General features: G+C 40.0%; 2 protein-coding genes and 1 pseudogene across 2 annotated transcripts; 2 read left to right on the top strand and 1 right to left on the bottom strand.

The window, feature by feature from the left end:
* The first annotated feature begins 925 nt into the window (after nt 1–925).
* On the top strand, nt 926–7,622 carry LOC147844791 (uncharacterized). The gene is made up of 4 exons (XM_088650053.1): nt 926–6,258; nt 6,331–6,375; nt 6,685–6,773; nt 6,878–7,622. Exon 1 carries the CDS (start codon nt 4,178–4,180, stop codon nt 4,511–4,513), a length of 336 nt encoding a protein of 111 aa, XP_088506179.1. The 5' UTR covers nt 926–4,177; the 3' UTR covers nt 4,514–6,258; nt 6,331–6,375; nt 6,685–6,773; nt 6,878–7,622.
* Nucleotides 7,623–14,182: 6,560 nt separating this feature from the next.
* Nucleotides 14,183–15,608, top strand: LOC147844790 (uncharacterized; annotated as a pseudogene).
* Nucleotides 15,609–15,623: 15 nt separating this feature from the next.
* LOC110438633 (uncharacterized) lies at nt 15,624–21,268 on the bottom strand. Its single transcript, XM_087249157.2, has 3 exons — nt 21,239–21,268; nt 20,777–20,922; nt 15,624–17,613 (listed from the first exon to the last, which is right to left on the bottom strand). The coding sequence occupies exons 2-3, from the start codon at nt 20,859–20,861 to the stop codon at nt 16,625–16,627; spliced, it is 1,074 nt and encodes a 357-aa protein (XP_087105283.2). The 5' UTR covers nt 20,862–20,922; nt 21,239–21,268; the 3' UTR covers nt 15,624–16,624.
* Nucleotides 21,269–22,987: the final 1,719 nt, after the last annotated feature.

Genomic DNA, 22,987 nt, shown 5'->3' with positions numbered 1-22,987 from the left:
CACCGTAATCCACACGTGAGTCCAGCTGTGCTCTCATAGAGGGAAAATGAAAACAAAACCTTCACTGCAACAAATTATAAAAGCAACACTGAAGACTCGTATCTCCAAACAATTCATGTTCTCCTGCTCGGCAACACAACGTGGTGTGTTTCTGCCATCTGAACACTGTAACTGGTAAAAAACAGTCTTTGAAGCTATCATGCATATTAATGAAGTTGCACCTCATACACAAAATTGCGCACTGATTGGTTTGAAACAAGTCTTACTCATGAATGAATGCAACACACGCAGAGACGTAATAAGGCACTCCCAGGTACAGAGGTGCAGTCTACCCGCTGGAATACACGCTAAGATCTCATGGCCGTAAAGCAGCTTCAAAAATTCGTTTCAAACTAGAAGTACGAATTTGCTCGAAATACCGCAAAAACAACCTTTTTTTTCTTTTTAGAGAAATATATGTGTCCTAATAGTGTTTTTAGCAGTGTGGGACACATATATGACTGTCAACAGCTCAAAAAATGTGTTTTGGTGTTTCGTGGCCCTTTAAAGGATTTTCTCAAAGACTATACAACAACACACCTGTAGATTCTCAGGCAATTGAGGACACTGTGTTGATCCAAGAGTCCAAAAAGCTATATCTTTGTATCTTGTGTTATTTTGATGAACCCACACATTATTTTGACAAAAACAAATGTGGGGACTTAACGATGCAGACACCGATAACTGAGTTGACACCTGTGATCAAAATCACCTTAATCACTCTTCAATCGTCTCTGACCAAAATCAGAAGGTAAGGCCACATTTGTTGCAGTACAGAGCAGGAAGCGGATACCTCGAGGCTATCGGCTCCATGACTGGTTTATCATCAGTTAAGAGTCAATCCTCTCTAAAATGTATAAACTATCACCTGTAGAGGTGGAACCTCTGGAATGTTCTGATAGTCCTTGAAAACTGGAGACTCCGGTAAGAGAGTAAAAGGGCTCGGAGAGTTTCATCCAAAATAACTTTAATGAGTGGGTATATTAGTACAGGTTAACCGTTGTCGGTATAGGTACAGAGGGGATGTAAGAGTTTGCGTATGTGTGGTCTGAAACATAAAATAGGGCAAATTAAATATCAATGGTTTACCATTAACTAACAACAGTCAAACATTTCTATTCAGATTACAACAGAAAACAATTTTCAAATATATGAATAAATTCACTGTCACACTGTAGTATCTAGAAATGACTCAAAATTATACCATCTGTCAAAATATACACATCAATCCAACAAAGAAACATGCTATAGCATAAATAGTTTGGACTAGCATATTAGCTTACCAACACAGATTTACATATAAGATCAGATTATGCAAATATATGCATTAAAGAAGTAATATAACATTACATATATTGTCACAACAATATTAACATAAGTATTATACATATTTGGGTGGAAATCAGTAAATAAACTCACTTTCTTGGCATGAATGCACACGGGATAGATCTTTTGCCGTCTCATTGTGTATCACATGTGATTTGTGGCATGTGCTTGCTCTTAAAATTGAAAGTAGTAAATATCAGTCAAATTAGAGAGGTGCGCCATCTAGTGTATACTCATAAGAACTGCAACTCCGTTATAGGACTTTACTACAAATTCTCAATCGTTAAAGTTCATTAGGTCATTCTCGAAATGATGAAAGCGGACTTTTAATAAATGTAATTTTATTGCTCTTGTTTGACACCTGAATCCTGTATATGTTGACAATGCATTAATCATGCGTAATCTATTCTGCTTTGATTTATCATTAATGTACCATTATGCACATGTTATTGCACATGAATGAGTCATTTCCTTCATTTCTTGTAATTATAGATATGTAAAATGTATCATGTTCATATTATAAATGTATGCTTAATACTATATGTCTAAGCACCATGGCTCATGTGAGTGAGTCACGCCAAAGCTGCATGTGCTAACAAGAGACTGTCACACAGATCCATGGACAATGCCTTATTGATCCAGATCTATTAGGGGCCGGAAACATTAATGTTTAAAAAGCCCATCACCCCAAAACTTTCTGAGTAGAGTAGAAAATAGTCGAGTCCAGTCCAGCAAAGTCGCACTAGCAGCAGCTGTTGAGGAGTGGAGATGCTCTACTTCCAGCACAACTCTTCTCCGGGTCCTGTCAAGGTGGACTTGGACATTAAGATGGGCTGAGACCAACCTCAAACTCCCCATCTTCTGTTAACTCTTCTTTCTTTTCTTTCCGTCAAGAGTCTGGTTAAGTAGCGCTGCAAAACCAGTCAACACAACTGCAGTTTTGCCTTCTCCAACTTGAACTACTGGACTTCACTTTATCAGCAGCCACAGAGAAGCCTCTTCAACAGCAAACCAACCATCACTGAACTCAGGTGGGAATCCAGCTCCACAAAGGGATTTCACCACATCACTAAGGAACGCAAGTACATCTCCAGATCCATTGCTGAACTGGTGTATGATCTGCTAATCAAGTTAAATGATAGATAACCATGTATGAGAAACAGTGAAGGTTGAATTGATTATTTGGTTCACTTTGGTTAGGTTTTACATCTTGAGGTTTTACATCACATTTGTCCTAAACTCCTCTTTTCTTCTATTTCTTGTCTGCAACTGGAATGAATGTGTGTATGTGTGTTTGGATTAGTTTTGTTTGTGGTGAATAAAATCTCTTTTGTATTTAAAGGAAAGTGGCCCGTGTATACTTATGAATCTATTGCCTTATACCTAGATCTTGTTACCCTGCTTAAACATTAAAGTGTTTTTACTTTATTTTGAATAGCAATAATCATTGTGAGTCAACAGACCTGTCTGTTCAAACGAGCGATGGACGATTCGTTTGTTCAATTCTAGATAGTTGATTCTTTTGGAGCCGCTTTAAGTTCTGTTATATTTCCTTTGAGCTAATTTAAAGTTAATGCACTACATAATTGTTTATTACGTGTGTGAAGCCCTACACAAAACATTGTAATCAAACTTTTTGTATATTTATTTTTTGTAGTCTTCCAAAAATGAGCTGTTGGCAGCATGTGCACAGCTTGGTGTGTCTGCTGCTGGCACTGCCTCTGATATTATTAATCGTTTGGAGGAGCTACTTCTCTATAAATATATCTACCCTAAGATGTTTGTGAAATTGCAGAAGACTGGAGGTAGGGCAATAGAAACTTTTTCTGTAGAGTTTTGTAAGAAGAACTGTTTAATCTTGTCCATTTTTTCAAAAACAAGAAAAAGATAAACTGAGAAGCCTGGATCTGGTGCCAGAGCTGACAGGTTTGATCAACTCATCGATGACAAAGTAGCTTAACTGGGAGCTTGCAAATTCTTAATACTTTCTTTGCCAGCTGAAAGACATTTATTCTATGTTTGCACTTCGTTTGTGTTACCACGACTGGGGTGGAGGGACAGGAGACCACAGGAGGTAAGATCCAATATGCAGTTTATTCAAAAGTCAGGCAAGCAATGGTCATCAGGTGCAAACAGGTATATAAAGGCAGTCCAGAATTGTAAACGTTTAAACAGGCAAATGGTCAAAAGGCAGGCGGCTAAACAGGATAACTGGGAAACAAGGCTAGGGTCTAAACACAGAGAAACAAGACAGGGAAACATGTTGTAATGTACACAGGGAAACAAGACTCGGCAACCAGGAAGCGTGAATGAGTGGCTTATCAATGGGTTGAAATCAGTCTGTAAACAAGGTCCAGCTGGTGATGCAATCAGGAAACATGAGTGAGCAGGCGTGCGTGTTTGGGAGCAGTGCATGTATGAAAATGTAGTCCTGGGAAATGCGGAAATGTAGTTTAGAGTTAATGTGAGAACCAGCGATCCTCTGGGAAGCGATCGCTGGTTGTGACATAGCCCCCCCCTCTAGGAGTGGATTCCAGACACTCCACTACTGTTCAGGCGGGAGGTGGAGCGGAGGCGGAACAGGGGGAGGGATGGAGGGCCAGGACCATGCAGCTGGGGCGTACCTGGGGCGTGGAGCTGCGGAGGGCCTGGAGACTGGAGCTGCGGAAGACCCGGAGAGTGGAGCTGCAGTGGTCCTGGATCGTGTGGCAGCGAAGGACCTGGAGTACTGCGAGGAGCCGACGGGGTTGGAGGCTTGTAGGAAGCCGGCAAGCATGGGGTCTGGGTGACGCCGGCTGGGTGAGCTGTCTGGATGGCGCCGACAGGACGAGGAGTCTGGATGGCGCCGACAGGGCCAGGAGCTGCGGCCGTTCGGGAAGCTCAGGCGGTGGCGGACACTCGAGAAGCTCAGGTGGCGACGGCGGCCACTCGGGAAGCTCAGGCGGCGGCGGCCCTGGCTGAGGCGCTGGCGGCGGTGTCGGCTCTGGCTGAGGCGCTGACGGCGGCGTCGGCTCTGGCTGATGCGTCGGCTCTGGCTGAGGCCCTGGCTGCGGCGTCGGTTCTGGCTGAGGCGCTGGCGGCGGCGTCGGCTCTGGCTGAGGCGCTGGCTGCGACGTCGGCTCTGGCTGAGGCGCTGGCTGCGGCGTAGGCACTGGCTGAGGCGCTGGCTGCGGCGTCGGCTCTGGCTGAGGCGCTGGCTGCGGCGTCGGCTCTGGCTGAGGCGTTGGCAGCTCTGGCGCTGGCAGCTCTGGCGGTGGTAGCTCTAGAGGATCTGGCAGCACTGGACGATCTGGCAGCTCTGGAGGGTCTGACAGCACTGGAGGGTCTGGCAGCACTGGAGGTTCTGGCAGCTCTGGAGATGGACTTTCAGGAGCAGGAACAGACTTGGGACTGGAAGCCATCTTGTGAGCTGGCTGACTGGGAGCGGCCATCTTGTGAGCTGGCTGTGGACAATGGGTCGCAAGCCCCGTAGCCAGCGGGTCTTGCTCTCTACAGCCACCCCCAAAAGATTATTTGGATTTTCGTCCACCTCTCCTATGGTGAAGAAAGATCCACTCATCTGCAGGGCTAGATCAATATAGTTCACCAAAGACCACTGGGGTCCGTACAGGGGTATGTTGGAGTATAGGGGCTCAGACAGTCCGCCATAAAAGAAAATCATGAGGCATACCTCACTCAGGGTGGTACGGTGGGCCAGATTAATAAAGTCCTCCACGTACTCCTCAATTGACCGGGCTTCCTGACGGAGGCGCATAATTTGAATGCCCGCTGGATCCATGTTCAGGCCGAGTCTTCTGTTACCACGACTGGGGTGGAGGGACAGGAGACCACAGGAGGTAAGATCCAATATGCAGTTTATTCAAAAGTCAGGCAAGCAATGGTCATCAGGTGCAAACAGGTATATAAAGGCAGTCCAGAATCGTAAACGTTTAAACAGGCAAATGGTCAAAAGGCAGGCGGCTAAACAGGATAACTGGGAAACAAGGCTAGGGTCTAAACACAGAGAAACAAGACAGGGAAACGCGTTGTAATGTACACAGGGAAACAAGACTCGGCAACCAGGAAGCGTGAATGAGTGGCTTATCAATGGGTTGAAATCAGTCTGTAAACAAGGTCCAGCTGGTGATGCAATCAGGAAACATGAGTGAGCAGGCGTGCGTGTTTGGGAGCAGTGCATGTATGAAAATGCAGTCCTGGGAAATGCGGAAATGTAGTTTAGAGTTAATGTGAGAACCAGCGATCCTCTGGGAAGCGATCGCTGGTTGTGACAGTTTGGTGTTCCATTTGCATAACAGCAGAGTGAACAATGCATTTATGGATAAAATTCTGAGGCAAGCACAAGGGTCAGCTAAAGTGAGACCAGATGGAAGATTGTGTCTTTTCACTACACGTAAGATTGATAGGAATCCTACCTTAATTTGTATGTTAAACTTTTAACAACCATGACTGAATGTTTATGCTATCATTGTCTAATTTTACAGATAGAGACATTCACTCAACAATAAAACATTCCGAGAGTGTTGCAAAAAAAAACAAAAAACAAAGATCACTTCAGTGAAAGGGCAACAATTTAGCACATCAATTTTTCCAATCTTGAAGGAAAACAAGGTATTGTTGAATGTATTAAGCTTTGGTTTTAAGACAAATTGATTGTCAATTTAAAGAGGTATACCATGTTGAAAATACTGTCATAATAATTGTTTTTATTGAACATGCCATTTGTAGGACAAGCTTTTAGAGCTCTACTCCACTGTACAAAATGATGCTTCTGTTCTTCTGCAAATTGGGAGCTGTGTAATAACAGTTAAAGACCTACAGACAATCTATCCTGCAGAAGTCATTTCTACCGAATCAGAAGACCTCTTACCCAGACAACCATGGCTGACTGATGATGTATGTACATTGTTTTTTGTATGTTAATGTTTGTCTGAAAGAAAAAAATAAACATGTTTTTACCTGCAATAGGCTGTCAACACTAGAGTTGCACAACTTGCGACTACAACAGCCAATGTGAGTGTACATACTTTTATTGCTTTTATTGATTATATTATTAAATAACTGATTGATTTGTGAAGTTACACAAAACAAAATATCACCAAGCAATTTAACTTGCATAAAGGTTTTCCTTTAATGTAATCCAGTATATTTAAATAAGTGCAAACATTTTACATATATATATATATATATATATATATATATATATATATATATATATATATATATGTGTGTGTGTGTGTGTGTGTGAATGTGAATATATATATATATATAAGTTTAATTAATAAAATAACTAAGAACTTTTTTTTTTTTTTTTTCAAAAAGAGTCTAAAGCTGATCGACACTGTATGTTGTTTACTTGATGTGTTGGGCCAAAAGAGAACCTTGAGACTGGGAACCATTTCATTTTGTGGGTTAGTTAAAACATCTTGATCTTATAAATGTGTTTTAACACTTTTTGTCTATTTTGTGTACAATTATTTTCTTTACAATATCTTCAAATGTCTTCTGTGGCCAGAGCCATGAACTCCAGGTGTATGATTTCTTGGGGCTTTTCAAAAACATACCAGAAAACCGCATGGAAATTCTGTGGTAATGTATTTGACCTCTTTTTTTATACAATTTTCTATGCTGCAGTATGCTGGCTAAAAATAAAAAGTGCTGACCATTTAACTATAACGTATCAAAAATTATTAAGTACTGTAGTGCAATAAACTATTTTATCTGTTTTTTCATACTACCTGGAACGTTTTAAAAATGTATTTTAAAGGAAGAATAGTTTCAGTCAACTTTAAATATAAGTAATCAATGTACTAAACTTTATTTCATTCACATGTGCAGTTTCTTATAATGTTTTTATATATGTGTGTCTGTCTATCTTTCTCCTTTAGTGATGCCTTTAATAAGACATGGAATCTTGCTGACTGGAAGGTGTCATATCCATCTAAGTGGCTTTAGGGTCATAATGATGTAAATAACTGGAGTGTTATTACAACTATATCAACATAATTTAAATTTAATCATATGCAAGTACCAAAATCTTATCATGCAGATTTAAAATAACAAAACAAAGTTGTCATCCTTCGTTTTTGTTATTTTTAAACCGGTGGCTGAGACGGAGTTGAAGGGCTACAAACTAGGGATGTCCCGATACATTTTAACTTCCGATACGATACCGATATTGCAGCCATCAGTATTCAGTATTGCAGCCATCAACCGATACCGATATAAATCCAATATCAGGACAAATTATGAATACTTTCACCTATTTTAAGTCAAATGTATAAAAGGCTAGATCAAACTGAGAACAAGTCAGCAACTGTAAGTATGGTAAAAACAAGTTTATTAACTATTGGTTGCATAAATGTGAACCTTTTACATAAGAATATATAAAAAGAATTAAATAATAAATATTGAGACCCTAAAAAATATCTTAATTGAATAAACAAAAATACATTTTTAAAGTGCATAATGCTAATTAAAGGTCACTTCAGTTGTTCATTTTTTACCATCAGCAAATAGTAGAAAATGCGAGAGCAGGAACATAAGAAAAAAAATTTTGTTAATTGAACAACTGCTAAAGGTTCAGTGTCCAAAATTTCAATTTCACACACAGCTTTTTGATGAATTTTTGGTGCCACAGCACCTGCGAGACCTATATGAGACGGGCCGAGAGAAAAGAAGATGGAAAAAAAAATGAGGAAAGACAGAGTACACCGAGAAAGGGGAGAGAGGAAAAAGAAAAAAAAATTGGGGTTCCGTTCTCCAGACACGCTGCCACTCGGTCCTCCACCAGCTGAGAGATGCGACGACGTGCTGGGAGCCCTGTGGAGGAATCTATCCACCCGTCCGTCTTCTGGCGTCCGGCGGCGGTTCTCCTGGCTGGCTGGCGGCATCTCTGGTCTCCTGCTCTGCTCCCGCTTCGGTGGATGGATGCAGGCTCTGGCATCATGGCGGATCGCGGCAACTCCCCCGGGTTCTGTGGAATGGCTCCCTTCAGCACTTTCCCCTCCGGTGGTGAGCCCCGCGTCCCCTGCTCCTCCCCATACTGGGAGACGGCAGCAGGCAGATCCTTTCCTCGCCAGCCTCAGGCTGCCCTGGCACTCTGGGCAGTCGAACGGGTTTCTCCCCCACTCGGGTTAACACTCAAACACTCACCCCCTCTCTCAGCGGCGAGGGCATCTGGACAACGCGTCTCTCCTTCTCCCGGGCTTCGGCACCACTGTAATAAAGTTCACGGCCCTTTGGCCGCCAGGAAGAAGGAGGCGGAGAACCGACGCAGTTTTTAACTGATTTATTAATTACAGTGACGGCAGCTCCTCGTGGAGGCTGCCGTCTAAACCAAAACAAACAGACAGCAGCTCCTCACAGAGACTGCCGTCAAACTGAAAGCAAAAGTAAAATGCCCGGCCCTCTCTCCTCCCCCGACTGCTCCTCCCGTTCTCTTTAAGAAGGGAGTCTCTCCATCCCAATCACTAGAAAGACAGGTGTTGTTTATCATTTCTGACTGACCTGCTGATTAGCCGCCGGGCTCCTAGCATGCTCTCCCCCGTGTTTGATCACGCTTACCTCTCCACAAATATATATTGCACATATTATATTTAACATAAAAATACTTGCAGAGGCTAGATTGAAACACACCTTTTCTCCACAGCACTTGAAGTAATGGGAATTCTAAAAATAATTTTATTGATCAAAATTCATTATATTTGCATATTTGCACAGATTCCACCCTACTGCCCACATGGGAAAAGTATGACAATGTAAATAAAGAGAACTGCAAACTTGTATGCAAAGCTGACACTGTTTATCAGAGCACTTTATCTTTCTGGTCTTTTTAAAGAAGAGTTAAACATGGGAATGTCTCTAATAAAATTTTCCTTCTGCCCCAAAAGTGATACCATTCTTTCTTTTAAACTGTAATGGCCATCAGCAGCAGAATGATTTCTTATTCTTATTTAACAGACAATTAAAACAACAAAAATGTTTAGCATTTTACATGACACTGTTCCTTTCAGAGTGTTCAAGTAAAAAAATTAAATAAAGAATAATAAATCCACTATTTCACTCCTATTATCCATGTGCACCACTGACAGGTCAAACCTGCTCTAGTCTTGGTGCTGCTGAGAGATTGACAGTTTGCGAACAAAATAATGTAGAAACGCAGCTAAAGAAAGCGGAATCCTGGACATGTTTAGCGATTTAGAAATCTTGGCTGAATGCAATTTTCAAGTGCCAAATAGAGGACATGTCTGGGAAAAAGAGGATGTATTGTCACCCTAAATAATGAGCTGGAACAGTCTATTTAGTAAAAGGCTTTATTTTCCGCTTGTCCTCGCGCACTTCTCAAAGCTCAAGTCAAAGCAGGTGTCCAGCGCGTCTCTGTGGGTCTGCTGCAGCAGCAGAGCCCGCGAGTCTTTGGCGGAGACTTTTTTTCACACAGAACCGGGCTGCTGAGGTAAAGTCTTATGTGTGGGAAGCGCTGGTGATGAATTAGGTATCACACTGGATGAACCACGATATGCCATGACCGAATTGAGGCTTGCACGATGTGTGCTACATCGCCATTCGGTGTCTTATGTTGCTTAGCAGCCTTATGCAAAACAATGTAAAGATCGTTTGACGTGAAGTAAATAAACCAGTAACGTTAGAGAAGTGCCGCTGTTGATAGCGTCAGCATGTGCTACCATCACAATAGATTTCTATCGTAATACACCATAACTTAGTTTGATGAGCATGTTATCTCTTAGAGACTTAGCTAGCAAGCAGTGTTGTGATCACGTATGCTTTGCACGCTGGCTCTGGACGCTGCTGGATAGAATAGCTGTAATAGCTGAGTTAAGAGAGTATTGGACTGCTTATACCGGAGATTTTTAACACAGTCCGATATAGTTTTTTAGACCAATATGGGACGAATTTCGGATATTAATATCGGATCATAACATCCCTACTACAAACTGACCACAGAGACCATTGGCCTTTCACAAACACAGTACTTGCGCGAATACCATGCAACACTTCTAGTGAAGGACGTTGTAGTTGAGGTTATTTTTGAGATTTTCTTTTTCTTTCTTTTCTTTTTTAAATATTTTAAATTACTGATAATATAATTTTTCATTGAACTCAATGAAAAAACAGAAAAGCCAATGCAATGCATGGCTGGTGATTTGCGTGTGTGCGGTTTTCAAAAAGTGGGACAAGGGTAGGCTTTGTTAGTTTTTACTTTACATATAACACACACATACACGTGTGTATCACATTGTTTATATTTAAGGTCTTTGTATCCCAATGTTGGTAACATCCTGTGGGCAGAGCCGGAGCAAGCTGAACTGCCGCTTTAGGCAGAGGACTATCACGCCGATCTCAATCCCAATGTGAAAACGAAAGTGACCTGTTATGAAAATGAAGTGAGGTGTCGCGGACCTCTTTTCCGGCGCTCTATGCGCGGATATAACGAACGCGCGGGTGCTGAGGGAGGGAGGGAGGTGTCGCGGACTGGCGGACACCGCCCTCTCTATTCTGCCGCCCTATGCGTGGATATAACTGAGGACGAGCGGGTGCTGAGGGAGGGAGGGAGGTGTCGCGGACACTGCGCTCTTTATTCTGCAGCCCTATGCGCGGATATAACTGAGGACGCGCAAGTGCTGAGGGAGGGAGAAAGGTGTCGCGGACGCTGCGCTCTTTATTCTGCCGCCCTTTGCGCGGATATAACTGAGGACGCGCGGGTGCTGAGGAAGGGAGGTGTCGCGGACGCTGCGCTTTTTATTCTGCCGCCCTATGCGCGGATATAACTGGGGACGCGCACGTGCTGAGGGAGGGAGGTGTCGCGGACGCTGCGCTCTTTATTCTGCCGCCCAATGCGCGGATATAACTGAGGACGCGCGGGTGTAACAGACCTCAATTCTGCCGCCCTATGCGCGGAAATAACTGAGGACACGCGGGTGCTGATGGAGGTGACGCTGACGCCGCCCTCTCTATTCTATCGTCTATGCGCGAATATATCTGAGAACGCGGGTGGTGAGGGAGGTGTCGCGGACATAACTGAGGACGCAGGTCGTAAGGGAGGTGTTGCAGACGCCGCCCTCTCTAAACTGCCGCCCTAGGCGGCCGCCTAGGTCGCCTCTATGGACGCGCCGGCCCTGCCTGTGGGTACAATGTGACACATGTTTGGGCTGGCTACACACAGACTGTGCGGGGGTGACAGAAAAAGAAGCCAAAAACAGCATCTTTAATTGTGGAAGTGATTTGACATAGTCATATCTTTTTGAAAGGCAAGTTAGATTTTCCCACTAATTAGATCATAATTGTTTTATTTAAGTGGCGAAGAGGACTATGCCACCGCCTTGTGGGGCAGATAATAAACTTTAGACCAGGGGTGCTCACACTTTTTCAGCTTGCGAACTACTTTTAAAATGACCATGTCAAACTGCTACAAAAAAGTAAAACATCAATCAACAAACAATTATTTTTAACTTCATTGAGAATCGACAAAACACACATAATAATTGACTATTTACATTTTTTGTAATAACCCAAGTTTAATTTGATGACTTGCACTGAATTGAATCAGCCAGGGATACATATTCCGGACAGTAGCTGCTGACAGCCAGCCTCAAGCACACTTCCAAATGTTCATCAGTCATTGTGGAACGGTATTTGGACTTGGTGAAGTTTATGTATAAACTAATTTCTAGAGGATCACATGCTTATGATTGCTAGCGGCTGGATCCGCATTATCCAATTCACTATGCTCCAAACAGATGACTCCTAAACAACTATAAATACCCTGGGTTTCATTCCACTGCTATCTTCGTTTTGAAGAGGCAGCTTCACCGTAGCTAGCTCTGTTGAAGAACCAACTCTAAACCAGCATGGACAACCAAAGCAGCTACAATCTTCAAGCTACAATCTACAAGCTTTAAGCAACAAGCTACAATCTACAGCAACTACTACTACTATTACTACTTCAAAACAACTCGAACAATTGCATCAACAACTTAAACAAAACATCAAACCTTCCACTTCAAACGCATCTGCTGTGTCTTCAACCCTATTCTCCAGCAAATGACAGCCAAAACTCCAAAGCTATTGCACTGAAACTGAACCATTACTTTTTTTCTAGCGGTGCACATGCTGGGCACATGAAGGGAAGCTTCGCAAAATAACTACACCAAACATTTAGACTAAAAAAATGTATAAAACTTTTGAATAACAAGACTAGCGTGAACAATGATTTTAACTAAAGAAACTTGCCTCTCAAACCTCTTGCCCGTCCACAGATCCATAACATTTAACAGCTTGTTTGCTGGAATTATTAGCAGAGCAACAGCTTCAGTCATAAACAATGGTGAAATGGATCAACAAAATGGCCGCCAGGCTTTTTCACCTTTTGCACGCCCGATTGATACTCCTTTAAGCCAATCGCTGTAAGGAGAAGTGTCACCATCCAATGAGCTCTCTGGAGATGGTCCCACCCTCTCTTGACTCTGTTGCAAAGTCTTTATGAATGAATTTGAGCCAGACACGCTCATGAATGTAGTTTAGATACCAACAAAATGTTATTCATGGATTAAAGTAAAGCCAATTACTAACATTTCATTCACAGTTTTACTAAGTGGTGACATCGGCCGTGAAGTCTTATAGAGTTCAGAGTTTGATGTTGGCAATTGAAGAGAAAATAAAAAATAAATAAAAATAAATAAATAAAATAAAAAATAATAATTAAATTATAAAAAAAATAATAATTACATAAATTTAATTAATTAAATTAAACATAATAATAATAATTTATACACATCGAGCACTGAAGTCCAATTACACTAGGCCAGTGACTCATTTATTCATACACTAGTGTCTTATGTAAGCTTATAATGGCAAGTCAGTTCGATGCAGCCCTACTGTTCAGCATTCTCGTATTAGTCCTATCGGCATTGCGACTTCAAAATTCTCTAGCAAAAACGATTGATTATCTCTCCGCTCCTCACAATTCTATATTCCTAGCATTTAGCAGCATTATTCCTTCTGACGAATACTCACTGATTTACCATGACATAAACCAACCCATTTCCGTCATCAGAATAGCCGGTCGCAACGCCTGGTGAAAATTGACATTTTATTTGCCTTCAAAATCATGCCAATCCACCCAGACTTTTAGCGCCTTTTGGCATCAATTGGCGCTCGCAATTTTACTTTGCAGTCCAACTAACTTCAGCTGCAAAAGTAGCCCCAAAATTTTAACATGCTTTTAGAAGCCTTATGCTGGATTAGATCTAATAACTACAAAATCCCGAACATTAACCATCTCCTTGACAATTTTCTCCTCGCCCCTGGCTAAATACATGATGATCACCCAAAAGGTTTCGAGGATATAGGGATCCCCCTCGCAGAGGAGAAAACAGCTGGTCCCAGCACTTCTATAGAATTCCTGGGCATCAACCTATATTCGAATAAATTTCAAGCATCCCTAGGCTTCCTTCACATAAATATGTTGTCATTATTATTTGTTTTCTTTGCTTTGTTCACCATGTAGTTCTACCACAGCCATCACCATCATTACATGCAGTCATTACTTCTCCATGTCCACTAGCTCCTGTGTGCAGGTCTTCTTCCGGACTGATCAGCAATATACTTCCAGCTCTATTTCTTTTTCATTTGGAAATCTGAGCACAGCATAATGGAAAGAGTCAGAATCAATTACATCCTGCCTTGTCTCTATGGCTGTCCAACCCAAAATGTTGTGTCCTCTGGTGTGGGAGGACCTAGAGTGATCCTTGGAACTATTAGACTGTATTACATTTTTGCATCCCGTCTGTGCTGTAAGGCATGCAAAAAATGCTGGTAAGCTTCTAAACCTAAATGGCTGGACATGTTACCACTGTGATTTAAAAGCATCTTCCCTGGATTCCTCACCCATAAGAAAGCAATCTGTAAGACGGTGATGGATGAACTGAGGCGCTCAGGAAAATCGCCCGATGACATAGCTAACCAGTTGTCTGAGGTGCTTCACCTTAAATATAAAAAAGCACATCTGGCCTACCTTCTTAGTGTCCAGAACATCAGGGATGCTGAAGCAGGGTTGTATGGTCAGAAAACCATTACTGAGGCTGTGAGGAAGGACGACACACCATCACCGTTTGGCGTTTGAAGACACTGACGGGTGGCGCGGACTATCAGTCTCTCAGACACTTTTGGACAGGTTCTCAGGTCAGATCATGCACGCAAAGTTGCCAGAAAAGTGACCTTGTCATCTGGCACAATGTCATCCTAAGCTATGATGAATGAGAACTGGATGATCCCGTCATGGGTGATGCTGCAGAGTGAGAGTGAGCAGTCCCTGGAGTCAATGTACTGTGGGCTAGCTGATCGCTATAGGGATGCTGATATTCCAAAGGCCAAGTACCAGTGGGTGGACTGGTAAGAATAATCATATCCAACATACATCATATCAAGTAGAGTAAGCAAGGCTAATGCATACATTTATATAAAAATATATTTCCCTTTTGTTTATTTAGGGACTGCTGTGCTGCTTTCAGAGTGTTGGACCCTGTACCTTATGAGCACCAGCAGTGGGAAGCCTGGAGGACTACTGAAGCTGTAGTCAATTAGGTTACATCAGGAAATCTCAAGAATTTACATGCTGCCTGTCGGAAGTTCAATGAGGACATGGTTGTTAAACTGGACTTGTTTCATTGGATTCCCTGGTTCACCAGGGAGTGTGTTCCAGAGCACCATCCTTTGTAAACCTCATTCTGTCAGTTCCTCTCCTCTGCCCTCACTGTAGTAGATCAGAGTGACCTGGAAAATCTGAAGAGTGCATACAAAATCTGTGGTATTGAGCCGGCTAATCCCACCAAGCAGCACATCAGAGAGGACTGCAGAACAAAAGTGCCACATCCTAGAGAGCTGGTCCAACAAGTGGAAGAAGTGCTTCATCATTTTTATCTTGGAATGGATTGGAAACAACATCTTCCTCTTCAAGCCATCTATAATGAAGTTGTGGTGGATTCAGTGAGTGACCCTGAGGTGGAAGAGGGAATCCTCTACAGACATGGTGGAACCCTACAGCTGAATCATGTCAATTGTCAATTGTACAATTGTCATTACCATATGCTGCTTTTTCTATGTGTCTGCCTATTGTTGTAATTGTACTACTTCATGCTTGATTATGCATGTAAGGCCTACTGTGTTTGTACATTTATTTTGAACATTTAATAAAAAAATGAAATAACATAAAAATGAGATACAGTGTATAATCCCAAATCTTATTTTTGAAAATGGTGGTATAGAATTTATTTTAAAGTGAGACTTTGAGATTAACATACTCATATTGGGCTGTCTACATACACACACCACTTACAGACAGTACACATTATAATCAGCGGACATGAGCATTGTAATATGTTTTGCATATAAATAATAATTTAAATGAACAAAAAGCTGAAGGGCATCAGTAGTCTGTTGAGTTTTGGAATTGGCATGTAAGCTAACAAATCCCTCATGTTCTCATTCACAATAGCAACACTGGGTTTCCCATACACCAATTTATTTGTAGTAATGTGAGTTTTCACATGAACATATCTTTAAAGGTAACCAGTTGTGTACAGAAAGTTAAATTGTCTTCATAAAGAAAGCTTTTTCCTTTCTTAAATCAGTCCATCAAAATAAATGTTTAGGGTTTTGAAACCAAAGTCGTCATTTGTTACCCGAAACCACATAATAATCTGACACATATCTGATCTGTTGCAACTGGCAAATGGCATTGTGTAGTCTGAACAGGGTTTTAGGGAGTCAGTCACTGTCATTGCCTTATGGCGAGTTCACACCACATGAGATAAGCCGGATTTTCATTCGCCAACAAATTTTGTAAATTGCAGACAAAAGTCCAAAACTGGAGGCAAATCTGTGTTTGTTCACGTAAATGACAATCAAACAATATGAATTACATATAAAAAAAAAAAAAAACTATATAAATTATCAAAACAAAGGGTGCAGGACAGTTTCTCCTCCCTAATCTTTCTAATTTTCTTTTTAGTGCTGACCATTTGATGGAAGTGTGCAATGTGCAAAAACATGGTTATTGGTTCAATATAAAGTTGAAACTCTTACAACCTGGTACTGCACTGTGACCCATGATCTACACTACAAAAAAAATAAAAAATCTTCACCCCTCCTCAGTTATTGAGTTTAAATCTTCAGGTGTTCAAAGGGTTTCATTTCCAGTAACTTGATATGTTTTCAAGTGCCCTAAGCTCCGCTGGACAAAGCCTCAATTTTGAGGACTCTGCTCCCCATTGTGAAGCTTCATGTGAGTGTTGAGGCTTCTTTTACATTTAAAGCCCTTTCCACATTCACTGCATCTAAAACGATCCTCTCGTGAATGAATCTTCATGTGTTTCCTAATGGTGTCTTTGCGTGTGAAAGTCTTTCCACACTGATCACATGTGAACACTATGGTTCCAATGTGACCATTCATGTGGTTCTTGAGGCTAGCTTTGGTTGTGAAGCTCTTTCCACACTGAGCACATGTAAACGGCTTCTCTCCGGTGTGACTTATCATGTGGTGTTTGAGTGAAGTTTTACATCTGAAACTTTTACCACACTCTGTGCAAAAGTAAGGTTTCTCTCCATTGTGAATCATTATGTGGATCTCAAGGTCTTGCTTTTGAGCAAAACCTTTCCCACACTGTGTGCAAGTAAAAATTATGCCTCCAGTGTGAGTTCTTATGTGGTCTTCAAGGGTGCTATTTTGCTTAAAACTCTTTCCACACTGATTGCAAGAGTAAGGCTTCTCCCCAGTGTGAATTCTCATGTGCGCTGCCAAGTTTGCTGACTGATAGAGGCTTTTTCCACACTGTAGGCATGTGTACAGCCTCCCTCCAGTGTGAATTCTCATGTGCTGTGCAAAGTTTCCTGTAGTATAGAAGCGTTGTCCACACTGTTGGCATGTGTAGCGCCTCTCTCCAGTGTGAGTTCTCATGTGGACTTTTAGGTAGCCATTTTGCTTAAAACTCTTTCCACACTGAGGGCAAGGGTAAGGCTTCTCCCCAGTGTGAATTCTCATGTGGACTTGAAGGTTGTGTTTTCGACTGAAACATTTTCCACACTGACGACATTTGGATTTCCGAGGTCTTTCGCATGATGAAGTCTTTTCGGTCAGTGTGTGTTTTTCATCAGTTGTTATTTCTTGGTGTTTCTCAAACTGTTTCTCTTCCATTTCATTCCATTGGTGAGTCTCTTCTTTCAGCACCATCAGGTCTTAAAAAAAAGAAAAAGAAAAAAAGTGAACATTAGTATGAAGGCACAAAGCAACAAGGATAAAATGGATGTTTCACCCAACAATGAAAATGACCTTACCATTTACTCTCCGTCATGTGGTTTTAAACATTTCCTTTCTTCTGGAACGTGAAGAAAGCCTCCGTTTTTATTTTATTTTAAATATCTTCTTTTGTGTTCAACAGGATCAAAAAAAAAATAATACTCATAAAGGTTTAAAACCACACAAGGGAGAGTGTGATGAGGCATAATGGAATACAGGTCACAAAGAATATAGCAAAGCACTTATGTGCAAAATTGACAGTATTCCATTCCTCTTTACGGTCCATACAAAAATGATCATAAATTTGTACAAATGAAATCCATAAAAAAATAAAGATGTCAGTAAAATAAACAAAAATCAAAACAAACAAACAAGAAAATAAATATATACATGTAGAAATGACCGCTCTTTGCTGTTCAACCTTCAACAAAAAGGTACGGTAGACTAGCATTATTTGCCTTCCACTGCAAAAGACTAACTAAAAGACCACTAAATTCCCTTGGGTGAGTATTAAAATATTGCACTTGTATAGATGATCACATACATAGCATTCAGTTAATCTCTAGTATCATAACAGGTGTATTGAACAATAATAACACATCATATTGATCAATACATCTGTCAGTTCATGTATTTTCCTATTACTCTGGTTTTGTATTCCCAGCTCTCCCCCAAAACAGGCAACGTTAAGACAGTCCAGTTATCGGAGTGATCCCGCATGTGCGGTGCGGAAGTTATCAAACTTTCTAGACAAGTAGCGTTATCAATCTTTCTAACCAGCTACAGGAGCTGCCCATTGCTTCCAGTAACCTGGACTGCAAAAGTTCAATAAAAATGTATGTGTAACTATTTGGTGTTTGTGTGTGTATATTGGCAATATAAACAGATGTGGTGACAAGTGAATGTATAGTGTGCATTATAAATGCAAAGATAATATTATCCCAACCTTTGTGTGCATCCAAGGGTTGAGAATGGCAGAATTACTGATGGTTATTAGACTGTGTGTAAATGAAATGATGTACTGTTGCGATAGTAAGAAAAATTAGTAAATGGTGAGGAAATTTTCATTTTTAGGTGAACTATCCCTTTTAAGCAAAGGTCTCAAACTCCATTCCTGGATGGCTGCAGCTCTGCACAGTTTTGCTTTAACCCTAATCAAACACAGCTGATCCAACCAAGGTCTTTAGGACTACTAGAGACGATTTCAGACATCCAAAGTCTCTCGGAACTTCCGGGAGTCTCCCGCAAATGCATAATGACACCCGGATGCCCACAAATGAATGATAATCTCCCGGAAATTGTCAGGCTGAATAATTCAACTGACTTATTGACTTGTCTTCGTTAGTTTCAAAAACACAGATTTCTTTACAATGTAAAACAGCATCTTTGGATATCTTTTCTGCTGGAGATACTGTTGTCCTGAAAAACTTAAAACATAATAAAAAAACCTTAAATATACTGTAGGAACGGTACAGTAGAACATTTTGGCGGTTTTAAAACCTTGACTTTTTCAAACTGCGGTATACCTTGAAAGTGGTTATTGTCCCATTCCTCAGCAGCATAACACTGTTTTTTGGATCTAAAAATTAATTCTTTAAAAAAGTCTCAAGCAAAAAGATTCCAATGGCGGCGCCTGCTGGTACGTGAAGAATATGGTCAATACTGACAAACTTTACACTCAAATGTTAGCATATCATCAGCATGCTGTAATCCATTTCTTGAGCAGCAACAGTTATTTTTAGACTAGTTTGTTGGCCAGTTGTAGTCAGTGCAATGCTAAACGTAATTGTTCCACTATAATTTGTTTGTTTTGTCTCACGTTGTCCCACAACTACATCATATAGTTTAGAATACTGTACAATGTTTTATAAAAATTTATTATTTTAGTGTCCATTTCTTTCAGCATATTTAATATTGGGGCATTCACACTTTCTGACATACTTTAAACCAGGGTTTCTGCAGGTATTACCAAGTTAAATGTAAAACTTTTTAAGACCATTATGAATGAAATTTTAGACTCATAAAGGGCTAAAGGCTGAGGAATTTTTCAAATGGCCCAAAATGTAAAATATTTTTATTTGCCCTAATAATAATAAATGAATAATAATAAATTAAAATATTTCAGATATTTCTTAGCAAAATATTTTAAATATTGCATACAAGCAAATAAGCAAGCTTTACTTGTATCCATATACTTTTTTTCCAACAAAAACTTTGAAAAAGATTAAAAAAAAATTAACAAATGTTTTAAATGTTTAAAAAACTACAATAAACTAAATCTATGCACAACAATCTGTCCAGGTCGATGTCCTCAGCAGTAAATACATGGAGCACGTTTAAACAAATGTTATTGTAAGAAAAAATAATTAAACCAATATGATAAATAGAGTTAAAATGACCTTTTTGAATAAAAAGTTTAAAGTTTTATTGAGATGGATTGTTGCTGATTGTATGAGTTTTGGCCAGATTGGGTAACAAAACATGAACAAAGAAACATGACTTGTTTAAAAAAGAATTAAGACCTACAACAGTAAATTTAAGACTTTTTTAGGCCTAAAATTTTAATTTTGGAATTTAAGACATTTTATGAACCGTGGAAACCCTGTTAAAACACCATAGCCCTGGTAATTAGTTATTATAATAATGATGTAATTCTAACTCAGATACTATCTGTGAGAACTAAAAACAACTACTAAAAACAAGTTTAATTCCATAAAGAAGTTAATTACAAAAAGGGGAATTGTGATCAACGTGACATATGCAAATGGAAAGTACTAAGCCAACACTATCACTGTAATACCAGATATCTTCTATGAGAATACTGTAGATCAAATATTGTCAGCATTATTTTTGTTGTTTTATTCATTTAATATAGCCCCAGTGCTTAAGAACTCATTACAAACAGTGGGAAAACAAGAAAAGCAATAACCTTAAGAAGATAATGACAAAATAAATGAGAACAAGTAACGAAAGAAACTCATTCCTGTCTTTCAATGAGTGCTTATGTGTATTTAGGAGAACTACAAGGCAGCACACTCAGGGCAGCAAGATGGATTTAATTTAGTATTCTTATTATTAAAATATATTAGTATGAAAACCAACCTGTTTGTTCCTGCAGATCTTCATGTTTTACTGTGAATGTTTCTTCAATCTTCACATCCTTAATTTCCTCTTTAATAAACGCCATCTTTATAACAGTGTGGAGATCAGTCGCTTCAGCAGGAGTTTTTCTCTGTGAACACTTTATCCTGTTTAAAATGAACAAAACAATTAATAAAAACAAAATAACTTCTCTTCAACGCTTGCTTCAACAGTTTATGAGAGTAATTAACAAAAAGAAATCAGGTAACGTCAAAACGTTTCTTTAAAATACTTATTACGTTAAACAATTTTCTTTTACTTTATTCAAACAATAGCCCTCGGTTACTGAGAATAAAATTGTACTATGTTGTATTAAGGATTAAATAATATTTCAGGAACATAATTTAGCATCGTATAAAAAGCCTAAAACTTTAGAACTTTAACTTTAAATCAGTTTATATCTGTAACCGTTTTAAAACAAACCTTGCTCCAGTTGAATCACAACGCTGAAGCGGCGCCGCTTGATGACGTCACACGCCACGCCAAAATAAAAGTCTTTTTTTGTTAAGTTTTTTGCAACTTACTGTTGCAGTCATGACTTATTCGTTTCTCCCATTTTTTTTTACTTTACACTATATATGCTCTCTCTCTCTCTCTCTCTCTCTCTCTCACAAACCTTTAATCTAAACATTTTAAGACAATTTTAAGAAACTTTTTAAATCCACTTTATGAAGACTTGTATGTCTACAACACATTACTTCATTAATATCTGAGTCCAAATCTTACCCGCTTAATTATGACCTCTTTTTCTATTTCTACAACTTCATAGGCCTATGTAGAGTTTCCTTTTTTCATATGAATTGTCGTCTCTTATTATCTGTGTTCCACGTTTTAGCAATATCTTCAGTAAAATATTTATTTACCTTTACTTACAGAAGCATTAAAGGGGTAGTTCACATAAAAATTACAATTCTGTGATTTACTCATCCTCTACTAGAGCCAAACCTGTTTGAGTTTCTTCTGCTGAATGCAAATGAAGAGAATAAAGGAGCAAAAACAGCCATTATATGGTTCAACAGTTCCTACTTTGGACATGGCTGCTTTTTTCAACATTTTCTTGCACACAAAATGTTCTTGGAACTTGATTACAATTGAACCACTAAGGTCACGTCACATGTTTTGACAATGTTTTTGGTTCCTTTTCTGGACTTTGAGCATCTCTTGACTCTTGCTGACAGATGAAGGAGCTCTCTGATTTTATCTAAAGCGTCTTCATTTGCGTTCTGAATATGAGCAAAGTTCTCAGGAGATTAAACAACAGGTAGAGGGACAATCGTTCTCAAGTGCTTAGTGTACACCTTAACTCATGCCTCCCATCAGTGCTGATATACAGCCTACAGCCACATTGCACTGCTTTTTTAAAAATGAATTTATTCATTTTTTACTGCAATAACAACAGGCCATTACAACAAATAGAAATATAAAAACTGATAGAAGGCTACATAACTGGGAAACATGCATACACACTTATTCACACACACACTGCATGCATACCACATGTCTATGGACTTTGGGGAAACCAGAGCATCTGGAGGAAACTCACACAAACACAGGAAGAACATGCAAACTCCACACAGAAATGCCAAATGACCCAGCTGAGGCTCGAACCAGTGACCTTCTTGCAATGAGGCGATCGTGCTACCCACTGCACCACTGAACTCACATGTGTAATTATCTGAGGTATTAAACTGGTATTGGTGAAGAACTATGCTTACAAATGATTGTTATTTTTAAAACGTGTAAAAAGGCACCATTCAGATGTAGCGATCTGGGGAATCAAGCATGTAATGTTATAGACACCTATACTTATTTGTCTTAAGAGATGTAAGGCACATCCCTCAAAATGCCAAGTACACATCCAAAACAATCCAGAATGAAGTGATTGAAATTTTGGCATCCATGGTTCTGAAAAAAATAAAACAGCAATATGACACTGCTGATTCATCTGCATTCTATTTAATAAGTAATGGAACAAGGGATAGGTGCAATATTGAAAATCTCTCCATTGCAATTCGATTTGTGTGCAATGGTGTGCCAGAGGAACATCTCATTGGGGTAATTGGGCAGGGGTTGCAAAAAATGAATTCTAGAATGAAATTCTTGTTGCCAGACCAATGCTCTCCAGGATGCTCCCAGCTGATGCTGACTCCTCTGCTGTTTGCAAACTTTTGC

Source organism: Danio rerio, chromosome 4, assembly GCF_052040795.2.
Source record: "Danio rerio strain M-AB ecotype USA chromosome 4, GRCz13ab, whole genome shotgun sequence".
NCBI lineage: Eukaryota > Metazoa > Chordata > Actinopteri > Cypriniformes > Danionidae > Danio > Danio rerio.
The sequence above is the reverse complement of the archived record's forward strand: the minus strand, read 5'-3'. Positions and strand labels throughout refer to the sequence as shown.

What these genes read in the sequence shown, in the direction of transcription:
- LOC147844791 (XM_088650053.1), top strand. Translation starts at nt 4,178, where the DNA reads ATGGCGCCGACAGGACGAGGAGTCTGGATGGCGCCGACAGGGCCAGGA.
- LOC110438633 (XM_087249157.2), bottom strand. Translation starts at nt 20,861, where the DNA reads ATGGCGTTTATTAAAGAGGAAATTAAGGATGTGAAGATTGAAGAAACA. An exon ending in AGATCTGCAGGAACAAACAG is followed by an intron (nt 17,614 to 20,776) that starts GTTGGTTTTCAT and finishes CTTTTTTTTAAG; the next exon opens with ACCTGATGGTGCTGAAAGAA.